Source organism: Salminus brasiliensis, chromosome 5, assembly GCF_030463535.1.
Source record: "Salminus brasiliensis chromosome 5, fSalBra1.hap2, whole genome shotgun sequence".
Lineage (NCBI taxonomy): Eukaryota > Metazoa > Chordata > Actinopteri > Characiformes > Bryconidae > Salminus > Salminus brasiliensis.
Genome location: NC_132882.1, coordinates 44101535 through 44114551, shown reverse-complemented (window position 1 = coordinate 44114551; position 13017 = coordinate 44101535). Strand labels below are relative to the sequence as shown.

Here is a 13017-nt window from a genome sequence, read left to right as displayed (position 1 = left end):
TATAGCTAGTTATTTTTTATTTTTTTTGAATAAAACGAGAGGAGCACCAAGCAAATGTTTGGACACCCCAAGAGTTTTGAGGAAGGCTTGGGCGGTAAAAAAAAAAAAGGGTTGCAGGCTCTTATGACGAGAACACCTCGCCAACTGTTAATCATGAGGGTGGCTGGATTATGACTTGGGGTTGTGCTGCAGCCAGTGGCACAGGGTAGGGTGTAGAATTGATTTGGTTACATCTATGAAATCTCACAGAATCTCACTAGAAGCCTTTTGCAAGGAATAGGGGACGGATATTCAGCTCCAAACAAGAACTGAAAGACTGAAAGAGCTGCTACAAAAAAAAGTGTTTACAAGCTGATGAGGGGGTGTTCTAGTACTGAACATGTAGAGCTCCCAAATTTGACTTAATGACTTTTGCAAATGAGGTCCTCTTGTACTCACAGAAAGATTGACCAGGGTGCCCAAAGCCAGAAAGCTGTAAGATAAATTCTAATAGTTTGAGTTAAGTCAAGAATACAGCGCTATAAACATACAAAATAAAACAGATGACTTGGTCTGTAATAAACGATGAAGACACTTGTGAAGCATCTGCAGGATCTGTGGTGGCTCTCACAGTCATACACTGACCTTTACATAAATCAGTATATTAGCAACCTAAAATACAAATGACCCTATGATAAAGACAAGCTCTACAGACAAGCTTTACAGCGAAAAACGGAAATAAGGGGTTTTCAAGAGTAAGGATGGAGAAAGACCCAAATCCTTGAGGTCCGAGTGATTAAACGCAGTTACACTAGAACTCTCTGACCTCTCCGACCTGTTGGTGCAGTGGGGCGGATGTGGGAAGCGATAGTAAGGCTTGTAGGAAAACCCCTCGGGAGGAAAGAATGCTGAACCGGCGGAGAGCGCACCAAAAAATGGTCTTCCTCTGGCACTCTCCATTTGCTGGCGAGGAGACGAGGCCTTCAACACTGTAGAGAGCGCGGAGGGCGTATGGCTTCTCCTCTCATTTTCTTGAAACAAGAAAGCTAAATCAGGGTCACTGCTCCACAGGTCAAGCAGCTCAGTGATTTCTCGCACAGTGTTTTCACAGAGAGACAGTTTTGCTTGCTTCTGTGGCTTCAGGAAACAGGGCTCAGTAGACACGGCTTCACAGCTGTAGGAATATGGGGTGGGTGTTTCAATCCCAGTGCAGGCTTGGAGGAGAGAGACTTCCTGTAGTGGGTTGTGGAGATGATTCGCTCGAAGGGACTCTGAAAGCGGTACTCTTACATTCCACTGGTCCAGCTGCAGATGGATCAAACAAACAAACAAATTAGTGCCTCATTCCTTAATATCTTCCGAAGAATTTTGTAAATTTGTTCTTGAGAAAAGTCCTTACATTGGCCACATCTGTTAGCTGGTGCACTGAAGTTGGGGCCTGGCGCTTTCCCTTGGAAAATATAGACATACAGATTTTGGATTCTCAGCAGAATATGAGAAAAGGAATGATACACTGATTCATTCAGCTTACTGTTTACTGTGTGTGTGCAGTTTACAGTGCATGCAGAAAAAAGTACTGCAAGTACCATATCTTCACAAGGTGACCGCAGCTTGGTGAGGAAATCCTGAGGTGAGTACAACATCCACGTTTGAGGCCTCCTCTTCCCATCGACTGTCCCTCTTTTGATGTCTTGAGAAACATCCGCTCTGACAAATTCTCTCTGTGAGCTATTATCTAAAACACAGACATTAAATCACATTATTATGGGGACAAAAAACGACCATAAGACACATATAATACAAATCTGTAAAAACAAACCACCTGCCATCTGGTGCACTTACCATACAGGTGCACCTTATAGGTTAACAATTACTGACTGTAGACCATCTGTTGCTGCACAATGGATCAGCCACTTTCCACTCTCAACCATCAGTGGAACAGTGGGACAGCTCCGCTTACATTCTCACATAATGCGTACGCTTATTGGGCCCTGTATTAGACACACCTGCCTTGTTGGTATGTCTTGTATGCGTACTGTGAGAAATTGGATCTTCTCTATTTTTTCCATATACAGTCTGTGTAAGTTGTCTTCTAGCCTTTCAGCAATGGTTTTTGATAAGGATGCGCTGTTTCGATACCCAGTATCTGTATTGGTTAGATAGGTTGGCCAAATAAAGTATAATCCGAGCCGATTCAATCCGATCCACCCAAAATGATCACATAAACTCTTGGTTCAAGCCTACATGCCATTATGCCAGGCTTTATAACTCATCATCAGTGTAACTTACAGATACACCTATTATAACAACCATGTGTTTATGTTCTCACAAGCAATGCCTCCAACTGAAGTAAATTTAGGATCAAAACATGGTCAAATTGGCGCAAATATCCAAATTCTAATATCTCAAATTTAGACAGTCAGCATAGAATCTTCTGGAAATAATAACATCTGGCAACTGTGACTGTCTTTTATCATTTCTTTGGGATTTTTAGGCAAATAAAGTTATGTCAAACTATCAGAAAATCATGCAAAATTGCCTGGGGTCTGCGGGTTAAGAGAAGGAAAAATACGATATTGGATTGCTATTGGCATCGTCAGATACTCACGGTGGCAGTATCGGTATCGGCACTGGATATTTAAAAAAGTGGTATCATGCCATCCCTAGTTTCTGACACAGGACCACTCCTGGTTGGGTTTTTTTTATAGGCAGATGAGTGTAAAAACCCCAGCACTCCACACACACACTACCTGGTCACTACCATGTTGGTGGTTCTGCTACTTTTTTTAAGCTGGATACTCACTGTATTCTAATAATACTCACCTGCCCATATTTCGGGACTCCCACTCTGCTGACCACCTTCATATCCCCCTAAAAAGCTGAACTGCATGGTTGTGCTATCTCCATATCTCTGCTCTGAGCTGGAGCTCGCTTGTTCTGCGGCTTGGGAAACAACTAGCAGTTCTGCACTGGGCTGTAAGTGTAGCCTAGACTGGCTGTTCCTCTCCTCCAGGGTCTGCTGTAGCACCTCTATGCACTCGGTCAGCAGGGGGCAGCGTCGTCGCGAGGGAGGGGAGCGTAGAGTCTGGCAAAGACGAGCTGCCAGCCTACCTACTGCCTCGCGTGTAGTCTGAGCTCCAGGCTTCTTCTGCTGACCCTTAACTGCCAGAGCAGGTGGGGAACCACTGCGTACTGCAGAGTCCGGCTGTGAAGACCTTGTCAGGGTGTGGTGAGATCCTTGCTGCTGATCCATGGCAGTTGTCGTCGTACTTGCTTGCTCTTCTTGTTGCTCTCTTGGAGGGACAGGAGGGTCACTCTTGTTGGCTTTGTCAGGAGTTGAAAAGGACTGAAAGAGATCTTCGCTTTCTGCCGAAGACGGAACAGTGTGTTCGGTCTCTTTTTTATTAGACTTGCGTCTCGACCCTACAACCCGCTCAACAGCTTCCTTGCAGGCTTGCGTAGAATGTTCTTCAGCATGTTCTTCTGCGTTACCCTTAAAATGATCAGTCTGCTTTGAAGTCAGCTCGTTTCTTGACCTCTTTGACTTCTTAGGACTTTTTTGGTCTCCTTGTACACACCTAGAAATCTCAGGCCTAAGACTAAAAGGTGAGGGTGACTGACATGGCGGGGAGTTACTCGCAGGGGCCTCTACTTGGTGGTTTTCACCCTGATTGCGACTCCTTCGGTCCGCCACCAGTCTCTCAATATCCACAGACCTCACCTCATGGCTGAAGAGGCCTTTCATAGACGTGAGGCGACCATCAGTGATGATACTCGGCCTCCGAGGAAGAAACGGCTTAGCAACAGGTTTATCTTTTCTGGGACGGTTGCGGAAATGACCGGAGTGGGATTCCTGACAGCCGCAACTCTGCGCCTTGTCCTGGCTTCCTCTTTTACCGTGACTTTGGAAGAAACTGCTGATGTACGGCCCTCGAATTTGATTCCGTTCCTTCCTAGTTTTGAGCCGTTTGGTCTTTTGAGGAGGGGTGCAGCACTCCTGTCTTTGTGCTCCTGCAAACTCAGCTGCTGGTAGGTGTGGAAACATCTGTAGTGCAGGGCGTGATCTTGGCTTTGGCTTTGGCCTTGACGTGGTTGCTGAAGACGTTGAGGGCATTGTGGCTCATAGTGAGGATGCTAAGGAAGTGAAAAAAAGGGGATGGCTTGAGAACTGATTGAATAGTTGAAGAGTCTGAGTGCAAAACACATAAACTACTGTCTCTTATAATTCTTTGGTACTTTTAGACAAATAAGGTTACATCAAACTAGAGCTGGGCAAAATGATGATATTTAATAAACACTGATCAGTTGCACATTTCATTACCAACAGTGTAAATAGCCTGGGTTAATTAGACGAGGAGCAGCAGATGCTGAATAAAAATCACTGCATTAAAAACTGGATCTGATTAGTTGTTTTTTCAAGAATCTGTCGCTACTAATGCATTTAGTCTGTGATTACAAGCATCATGCTAAATATCAAGTATCATAAAAAATGTCTTTAAATGTCATGATATAATAATCCTACCATATCGCCCAACCCTAGGTCAAACTACCAAAGATTCATGCAAAACTGGCCTGAGGTCTAAGAATTAAGAGGTCTGGGAATTAACACGGTATCGGACTGCTGGGGTATCGGACTCTGCCAATATCTACACAAAATGTGACACAGCCAGTCGTGAATCTTAATTTCTGCCCATCAATACCTTTTTTAATACAATTTAGGCATATTTCTTTACCTAATAATGGCTGATAGGGGTACATTAATACTCATACAAGCAGTGAAATGTCCTGTATGAGTGAAAGCTCACTTCCACCAGCGTATTCTACTGGAAAACACGATGAATTAATACAAAAATGTTCTATAATGGAATATATTATGTTCTATGCAAAGAATATAAGGAAGTCAAATACTTTTTATACTGTATAATATATTGCAATACTACTTTGTAAGCACAAGAAACACCTGCTGATACAGATATAATTCCAATAACATTGTATATCCATAATACATTATCTAAACTTCTTATTTAACACGATTTACACACATTTCTTTGTGTAATATTGGCTGATAGTGGTACATTAATACTCATACAAGCAGTGAAATGTCCTGTATGGGTGAAAGCTCACTTCCACCGGCGTATTTCACTGGAAAACACGAGAAATAGTTTATAAAAAGTGCATTAAACACCTTAGGAACCAAAACCCTTCATTAAAAAATCACATTTTTAATTGTTCAGTCTGTTATTTAATCTCTAAGCAGTGTAATTACTGTAAAGTGTTTACAGCAACCTCACAAACGAGCTCCGGCGGAGGCTAGCAGCTCGCTAGCACTAGCTGTGCAGCTATCGTTAACTAGCTATAGTAGCTAGCTAGCTTCCTAGCGCTGGCTATACTAACAGCCAGCTCCTAAATTCACAGCAAACACAACATTTGATCAAATTAATAGAATTATTAACTAGTTAGAAGCTCAGTTATACTAATTTAAACGTTCTTAGGTATAAATATGAAGGAGCTTTAACTGTCGAATGGTTTCGCCACACAGCTAGCGTTAGCAGTTAGCTAGTAGCTAGTAGCTAGCTATCTACCGTTAATGTAACGCTGGCTGTTACACCATAATAATGCAATATGTGGTGATAATATGGCTATACCACCGCTGCTGAAGTGTTTCTGCCCTGTCAGTCGTTCAAAACGCTGGATTTGACCACAGTCCGTGTTTAGTGTAGCGGGGTTTGGTGGCTAACGCTGGCCGGCCGTCCGCTCCGGTGTGTAGCTGAATAGCGCGTTGCTAGGCAACCTGACGGTCCGCGCGCATCAGCTGGACCTCTGTCCGCTGGCTGGGGTGAGGAGCAGGTGGTCCTCTCTGGTGGTCTGTCAGGCCTCTGGTTTCATTTAATTGAATGTTCAGATTGTATTAATTATGAAGAGCACGTTTTCACACACCTGGACAGTAGTATACTACTACCGACAGCATTCCGAGGACGCTGTGTATCTCTAATATATGCTAATTAAAATCCTTAAATAGAAATATGTATATACTGAATCTAATAATGGCAGAAAGTTAATAATCATACAGACATTGAGATTTCATGTGTGGTTAGATTGTCACTTCCAGCAGTGTATTTCACTGGAGAATGGAGAATTATTATTATTATTATTATTATTATGATAGTGTAATGATAACACTGGGAGCAATATTACACACACATTTTATATGTATTATTATGATTATGTATATGATTATGCTTATTATTATTAGTAGTAGAAGTAGTAGTACATAATAATAATTATAATAATATATATGAATAATTATTATTAAGATTATTGTTATTATGATAGTGTAATGATAACACTGGGAGCAATATTACACACACATTTTTTGATATTTATGATTATGTACATGATTATGCTTATTAGTAGTAGTAGCAGAAGTAGTAGTAAATAATAATAATAATAATAATAATAATAATATACATATGTATGTATGTATTATTATTAATATTATTATGATAGTGTAATGATAATACTGGGAGTAATATTACACACACATTTGTCTGCTGTGCATGATTATTATGATTATGTATATGATTATGCTTATTATTATTGTCAGTAGAATTAGTAGTAAATCATATTTATTATAATAATATATGTATTATTATTATTATTATTATTATTAATATTATTGTAGTGTAATTATAATACTGGGAGTAATATTACACATTTTTCTGCTGTGTATGATTATGTATATGATTATGCTTATTAGTAGTAGTAATAGTAGAAGTAGTAGTAAATAATTATTATTATTATTAAATTGCAAAAATACTAGATAGTTTTTTGTATGTATGTATGATTTTTATTATCATTATTATTATTATTAGTAGTAGTAGTAGTAATGTTAAACAACAACAAAAAATAATTGCAGTGGTACTCAAGTGTAAATGAAATAGTAGTAAATAGTATTCTATATGCATTTGAAATAAAAACATTATTAGTATATTTTATGATCTGTACATATTTACCAAATCCATTAAAGATAAATCCATTTCTCTCACACTGTATGATCAGAAATACAGAAACTTTCATAAGAGTTAGCTAAAATAATTTTCTGAAGTTAATGATGCTTTGTGTTTTGTATCTAAAGTATATATATTTGCTGTATTTTTGGTGTACATATTAATTCATATTAATTTAACAATAATAATAATAATCCTCCTTATAATAATATAAGCGCTCCACTCCGGGAACTCTGCGCTCGGCTGGAGCTGCCTGGACAGCCGCCCTCGCTACGTCACTGTGTGCGCTGCAGAGCCGGGGCTCCGTAGTTAGCGGTAGTTAGCACTAGCCACAGGTAAGGACGATTTACGGCGTGTTTGTTGGTGTTGTCGCTGGACTCGATCATCCAGCAAAGCGAGAAGAAGCTCTGCAGTGTAAAGCGTGGCTTGAACGAAGCAACTGCGCCCTGAAACCTAATAAAAGCTCACTCCTGCTCTGGCGCGTTAGCCGATGTGGCTAAGCACTCCTAGCTGTAGCCGGACTGGCTGCTGCCCACGTTACTGGTCAATAATGGCGTTTTCTGCTTCTTATATGAGTTGTTATTCATTCGGCGCGGCTGTCTTCGTGGTTAAGGCGAAGTCGGGAGTCTTATTCTCCTGGTTCTGGTTCTGGTCGCATTTCCTGGTCCACCTTAAATGGTGCAGCGGTTGCGTACTGGTGGGCGGCCACGCCTGGCGCCCTGCTGCAGGATTTAAGGTGGAATGGGAAGTTAGACCCTAATGGTCAGGTTTAACCATTCAAGTCCACTAAATTTAGTGTAACCCCAGCAGTGGGTGAGTGCTTGCGTATTCTTCGAGCCCCCCTTGACTCAGTCTGCATGTTTGACCTCCTGCTCCATGTTGACCTGGTCCATCATGCTGTCTTCTGGTCTATATGGAGACCAGTATCATTGACCTTGTCTCCCTTCCATCATCAGAGTGACCGTAATGAGCAGCGGAGATTCGAACCCTGCGGCCGCACCCACTCCCTGTGAGGACGTCCAGGGTGATGGACGATGGATGTCCATGGTGAGTTCAGCTACTCCGTCTGGATGCTGTATTTCTTTATAACCTCCATGGTAACCGATTCCTTCGCTCCCCCCCAGCATCATCGCTTCGTGTCTGACAGCAAAGGGAAGGAACCGGAAGTTCTTTTCGTCGGAGACTCTCTCGTCCAACTGCTGCACGAGTTTGAGGTAAGCCGGAGTTGAGGTTCCCTTTCAGCCCCCTGCTGACCTCAGTAATGTGCTTGTTGGTGAGTGCAATCAAATCCTCACAGCAATGCTCCTCTAAACTCCAGCAGAAAGCCGCCTCCTTCCCTGCACAGTAGATCAAACAATAAATGAGCAGGTGTCCAAATACTTTTGTCCATACAGTCCGTTTACTGTAGTGTTGCTAGATGAATGATGTATGAATGGGTTGCTTGGTGGATGCTGTGCTAGATGGTTGCTATGGAGTTGTGAGATGGGTTCTATGGAGTTGCTTAGTGGTTGCTAGGTGGTTGCTGGGGTGTCCTTAGGTGGCGGTTATGGAGTTATGCTGCTTAATGCTTGTCCAAGTGTTGTCTGTGCTGGATGATTGCCATGGTATTTCAGGTGGTTGCTATGGTTTTGCTGAGGAGTAGCAAGATTGGTCCTATGGAATTTCTCAGTGGTAGCTAGGCAGTTGCTATGGTATCCTAGGTGGTTGCTGGGGTGTCATTAGGTGGTGGCTTAGAGCTTGCCCAAGTGTTTGCTGTGCTAGATGCTTGCTGTAGTATTCCAGGTGGTTGCTTGGGAGTTGCTAGGTGGTTGCCAGGGTGTTATTAGGTGCTAGATGGATGATGTAGAGTTGCTTGGTGGTTGCTAGTGGTGGTTACTGCTGGTGGTGTTCCTGGTGGTTGCTGTGGTTTTGCTATGGAGTTGCTTAGTGTCATTAGGTGGCGGGTGGCTATGGAGTTGCTGCTTAATGCTTGCCCAAGTGTTTGCTGTGCTGGATGGTTGCCATGGTGTTCCAGGTGGTTGACTGTGTGTGTGTGTGTGTGTGTGTGTGTGTGTGTGTGTGTGTGTGTGTGTGTTGGCAGGTGTGGAGGAAGCTGTTCTCTCCTCTCCATACGCTGAATTTCGGGATCGGTGGTGATGCGACTCAGCACGTCCTGTGGAGACTGACCAATGGGGAACTGGACCACATCAACCCCAAGGTAGAAGCCCCAGGAGTAGTGTGTGTGTGTGTGTGTGTGTGTGTGTGTGTGTGTGTGTGTGTGTGTGTGTGTTATGCTGGACTGTTCTGAGTGCTAAGCATTATGGCTCTTTTTCTTTCTCTACTATCAGGTGGTGGTGCTGTGGGTGGGGACTAACAATCATGGCCACGCCCCTGAGCAGATTTGCGGAGGCATCATGGCCATCGTTAACGTGATCAACCAGCGGCTGCCTCAGGCTCACGTTCTTGTACTGGTCAGTTGGTTTTCAATAAACTGTAGAAGGCGCTGCATGCAGCATACTGGGGTTCGATTCCCTGCCTGGGTAAAAGCATCATGCTAGGACTGTTAATGCTGCACTACATCGACCAGGCCATGAGGGTCCACCCTGTATAGTCCTAAAAAAGTCCTGGTGCTACCTAGAACCATATTCTCTACAAAAAAGGTCCCAAAGGTGCTCTCCCGTGTAAGACTGGAAGTAGTCTAGAGTAGTGGGCGGGGCTAAACTGCTATAGGCAGCTGTTTAGACGGTCTATTAAAAGGAGATCTCCTCTTCCTTCAGGGTGTCCTGCCCCGGGGTAAGAGTCCGAACCCGCTGCGGGAGCGCAACGCCAGAGTGAACGAGCTGGTGCAGGCGGAGCTGGAGGCTCTCTCCTTCGCCTCCTTCCTCGACGTGGATCCTGGGTTCGTCCACTCGGACGGGTCCATCTCCCACCAGGACCTATACGACTATCTCCACCTCACACCGCAGGCCTACCAGAAAGTGTGTCAGCCGCTACACCAGCGGGTCAAAGCCTTACTAGAGGCGCACGCGCCTTGAACGGCCGCTCGGAGGCAAAGCTCTCAGTCTCTATTATAGGGCAATATAAAAAGCATACCCGTGTACCTATATATGCACTGTGTGTTTTGTCCGAGACATGATCCACATGTGCTCACAGACCTCACCCGTGGTGAGCGCCATGCCTGTAGTTTCTTCTCTGTGAGCTGTTTCTGACTCCTCCACAAAGATGATTGATGATATTTGTGCAAGCCACGCTGCACAGTAGAACAGTGCACCAGCCCACCTTCATGCAGTTTGCCTCCTGCCTTACCGAACGTCCCTGGATCCTCGATAAGGAGGCAAAATAAGAGAAATGCCCCTTCTCGTTAGAAGCATAGCACACTGCCCAGCCTCCGCACTGTTACTGACCACCACCAGCTTCTCGAGCTATAGCCTAAAACTGCCAAAGCCTCTTAATCACCACCGTGGACAAAGCTTGCTGGTTCGGGTGGTGTGCTCCCCAAAACATGTCCCTTGCCTCATCATGCAGCCGTGCACCTGTGGTTCAAACACATGAATCATCTTGAAGCGGAAATTCCACTGAAGCTCTGCGAATTTCAGTGGTTGCAAAGTCATTCTGAGTGGTTTTGGGTTTCATGACTGTGGTGGCAGCCTGTAATGTTAGTGGTGTTGAAATGTTGCCAGATCTGGGAAAAGCATACCTATTGTTTGGGAACTATTTCCCTCCACCTCCATGAATGGATTTTAACAATTCCTTTAGAGCAGATTTCCAAATTTTCTAAAACCGGCTTTTGGAAATCCAGGCGTCAGACTCCATTCACCACCACTCTGTAATTTTTCCACTCTGAATGACTTTGCTTCCATCAAATTGGAAACACGGATTTCTCTGTTAAAACGCCACTTTATTCCACCACTGACTCGCAGCAACAACTGGGAGAACTGGGAGCTTGGTGGAACCTTCTGCTGGAGGTGGTGGCAGCTCATCACATCACAGCTCAGTTCAAAAATATGAATTGTCCAAGATTCCCACCCTCCATCTGCTGTTGTATTGTGTAAATACAGCATTAGCTAGATTTCCGACTCATCCCAACCACATTCCAGAGGTTTAAAGGATCCAGTGACCTGAGTATTGACCTTGGGTCATTTTTTTTCCCATGGAGACACAGATTTCCTTATATATGTACTCAGTACAAGCATCAGGGGGTGCACAGCTCCAGTCCTGAAGGGTCAGCGTCCTGCAAAGTTAGGCCCTCCAGGACTGGAGTTCTACACCCCTGACAGACATGCGTACGTACGTGACCAAACCTGACCCGGTGCCAGCGGGTCACAGTGGTATATCTGTGCCGTTTTCCCACCTCCCTCACATCTGCTGATGGAAATTAGCATTAAATATCCCACTGTAGGACGTCCGCACTGGATTCCAGCCAATTGCACGCTGCGGTTGATTGAAGTTTAGCTGAGCGATAGCTTCTAATGATCTACTGATAACGGGTTAGGAGCTCACAGAGAGGCTACATTGCACTATGTGAGCCATGTGGATGTTTTTTTTTTTTTATTGTCCAATATTTCTGTGTGTCTCATATGTCCACGTTATTCACTGCTGTTTATCTCTCAGAAGCTGTAAATAGTGTCTCTTCTCTGCAGATGGTAGTATATGCCAAGCAGTACATTAGCAATTGGGAGGATTAAGGACCTGACCCCAGCTCCAGTGGCGTTTCCCTGTTTTCTTTTATCCTGTCGAATTCTATCTGATTGGGTGTAGAGACCCGCAGTTCCTTACATGGGCCTCCAGCAAAGTTGGGTAGTTGCCCTACTCAGACACGCCCACTTTCCCCCGCTCAGCTGATCTGGAGGATCAGGTGTTTTGGTGCAGGGCCTGTCTCCTACATTTCCACTTTTGATGTCTGCTGGGCTTTATTTACCAAAAATAGGCGTAATTCCTTTCTACACTGTAAAACGTAGAGGTTCCTCAAAGAATATTTGGAGGTTCTTCAATTTGAAAATGTGGAGGAACCTCAAGAGGTTCCTCCACAGGTTCAAAATGAAGATCCTCCAAAGGTTCCTCGACTTCTACTTTTTCAACAGTGTACACAACAATGTTCATCGATGGTATCACTTACAATTATGGAACGGATGATGCTACTGTTGCTTTAAGAAGGCTATATGTAAATGAGCCGTGTTCTGATTGGCTGCCCTGTATTCTACTTAGATTAAATAAATAAATAAATAAACAAAAAGCAGGCCCAGCTGAGACACTCCTCATAGCCGCTGTAGGCCGGATAGGTGAGAATATCTCAATAAATGCAAATGGGTTGGTTTTTGTGACATCACTAAAGTGACGTCACCAAAGTGACATCACAAAAGCAAGGAAGGAGCATACTTTGTAGGTTAGCCTCCAATGTTTACAAAAGTTTTGCATATGGGCCCTTTAATTCACTGGATGAAGAGCAATATGATCAAAATCATTCACGTGAACGCCTGATGATTGAGCCACACCGCTCCATGATTGGTCAGTGACACTAATAGCACACAGTGAAACATTCCGTGATTGGTTCAGGCGCCTTGTGTAGCTAGATCAGTTCTGTAAAGGCCGGTATTGCGACAGTGGATGACAAACAGCGACTATTGTCCGCTGGCTTCTTTGCAGTGCTTCACTGTTTTTCAGGCCCTACCTCTACTGCACACGGCCATGTTGTCCCTGCCGCTGAGTCACCCCATAAAAATACCGGTCAGTCGTCCAAGCCGAAGCACGGCGAGCTGAGTAAACACTGCGCTGTGGGCCTGGGAGGAGCTAGAGTTGGGACACTGCTAATCTACAGGTGCTAATGCTATCACTAATGCTAATGCAGAGGGTCTCGGTCACTATTAAAGCCTGTTTGCATGTGATGAAATTGTCAAGAATTCCTAGACTGGGGGGCTTCCCTATGTTTCTGATGGGCCTGGATGCGTGTAGTATTGCTGGAGGAAGAATCTATGGGCCAGCAGTGAAACTGGGGGCCAAACTGTATTTAAATGTACTGTATCTTTAAATGCTGGATTAAAACTATATAACTGAA

General features: G+C 43.9%; 2 protein-coding genes across 4 annotated transcripts; one reads left to right on the top strand and one right to left on the bottom strand.

Annotated features, from left to right (window-relative positions):
- Window positions 1–699: 699 nt before the first annotated feature.
- prr19 (proline rich 19) lies at window positions 700–5741 on the bottom strand. Its single transcript, XM_072680730.1, has 5 exons — window positions 5625–5741; window positions 2803–4113; window positions 1566–1714; window positions 1379–1429; window positions 700–1284 (listed from the first exon to the last, which is right to left on the bottom strand). Exons 2-5 carry the CDS (start codon window positions 4091–4093, stop codon window positions 700–702), a joined length of 2076 nt encoding a protein of 691 aa, XP_072536831.1. The 5' UTR covers window positions 4094–4113; window positions 5625–5741.
- A 1493-nt stretch (window positions 5742–7234) lies between these two features.
- On the top strand, window positions 7235–13017 carry pafah1b3 (platelet-activating factor acetylhydrolase, isoform Ib, gamma subunit). Of its 3 annotated transcripts, none has more exons than XM_072680548.1 (6): window positions 7235–7321; window positions 7943–8033; window positions 8111–8200; window positions 9067–9183; window positions 9314–9436; window positions 9743–13017. In XM_072680548.1, exons 2-6 carry the CDS (start codon window positions 7953–7955, stop codon window positions 9998–10000), a joined length of 669 nt encoding a protein of 222 aa, XP_072536649.1. In that variant the 5' UTR covers window positions 7235–7321; window positions 7943–7952; the 3' UTR covers window positions 10001–13017. The 3 variants fall into 3 exon arrangements, with proteins under 3 accessions (XP_072536649.1, XP_072536651.1, XP_072536650.1); XM_072680550.1 differs by having other exon boundaries at window positions 7260–7529; XM_072680549.1 differs by having other exon boundaries at window positions 7260–8033.

What these genes read in the sequence shown, in the direction of transcription:
- prr19 (XM_072680730.1), bottom strand. Translation starts at nt 4,093, where the DNA reads ATGCCCTCAACGTCTTCAGCAACCACGTCAAGGCCAAAGCCAAAGCCA. An exon ending in GGTCACCTTGTGAAGATATG is followed by an intron (nt 1,430 to 1,565) that starts GTACTTGCAGTA and finishes ATATTTTCCAAG; the next exon opens with GGAAAGCGCCAGGCCCCAAC. An exon ending in AGCTAACAGATGTGGCCAAT is followed by an intron (nt 1,285 to 1,378) that starts GTAAGGACTTTT and finishes ATCCATCTGCAG; the next exon opens with CTGGACCAGTGGAATGTAAG.
- pafah1b3 (XM_072680548.1), top strand. Translation starts at nt 7,953, where the DNA reads ATGAGCAGCGGAGATTCGAACCCTGCGGCCGCACCCACTCCCTGTGAG. An exon ending in AACTGCTGCACGAGTTTGAG is followed by an intron (nt 8,201 to 9,066) that starts GTAAGCCGGAGT and finishes GTGTGTTGGCAG; the next exon opens with GTGTGGAGGAAGCTGTTCTC. An exon ending in AGGCTCACGTTCTTGTACTG is followed by an intron (nt 9,437 to 9,742) that starts GTCAGTTGGTTT and finishes CTCTTCCTTCAG; the next exon opens with GGTGTCCTGCCCCGGGGTAA.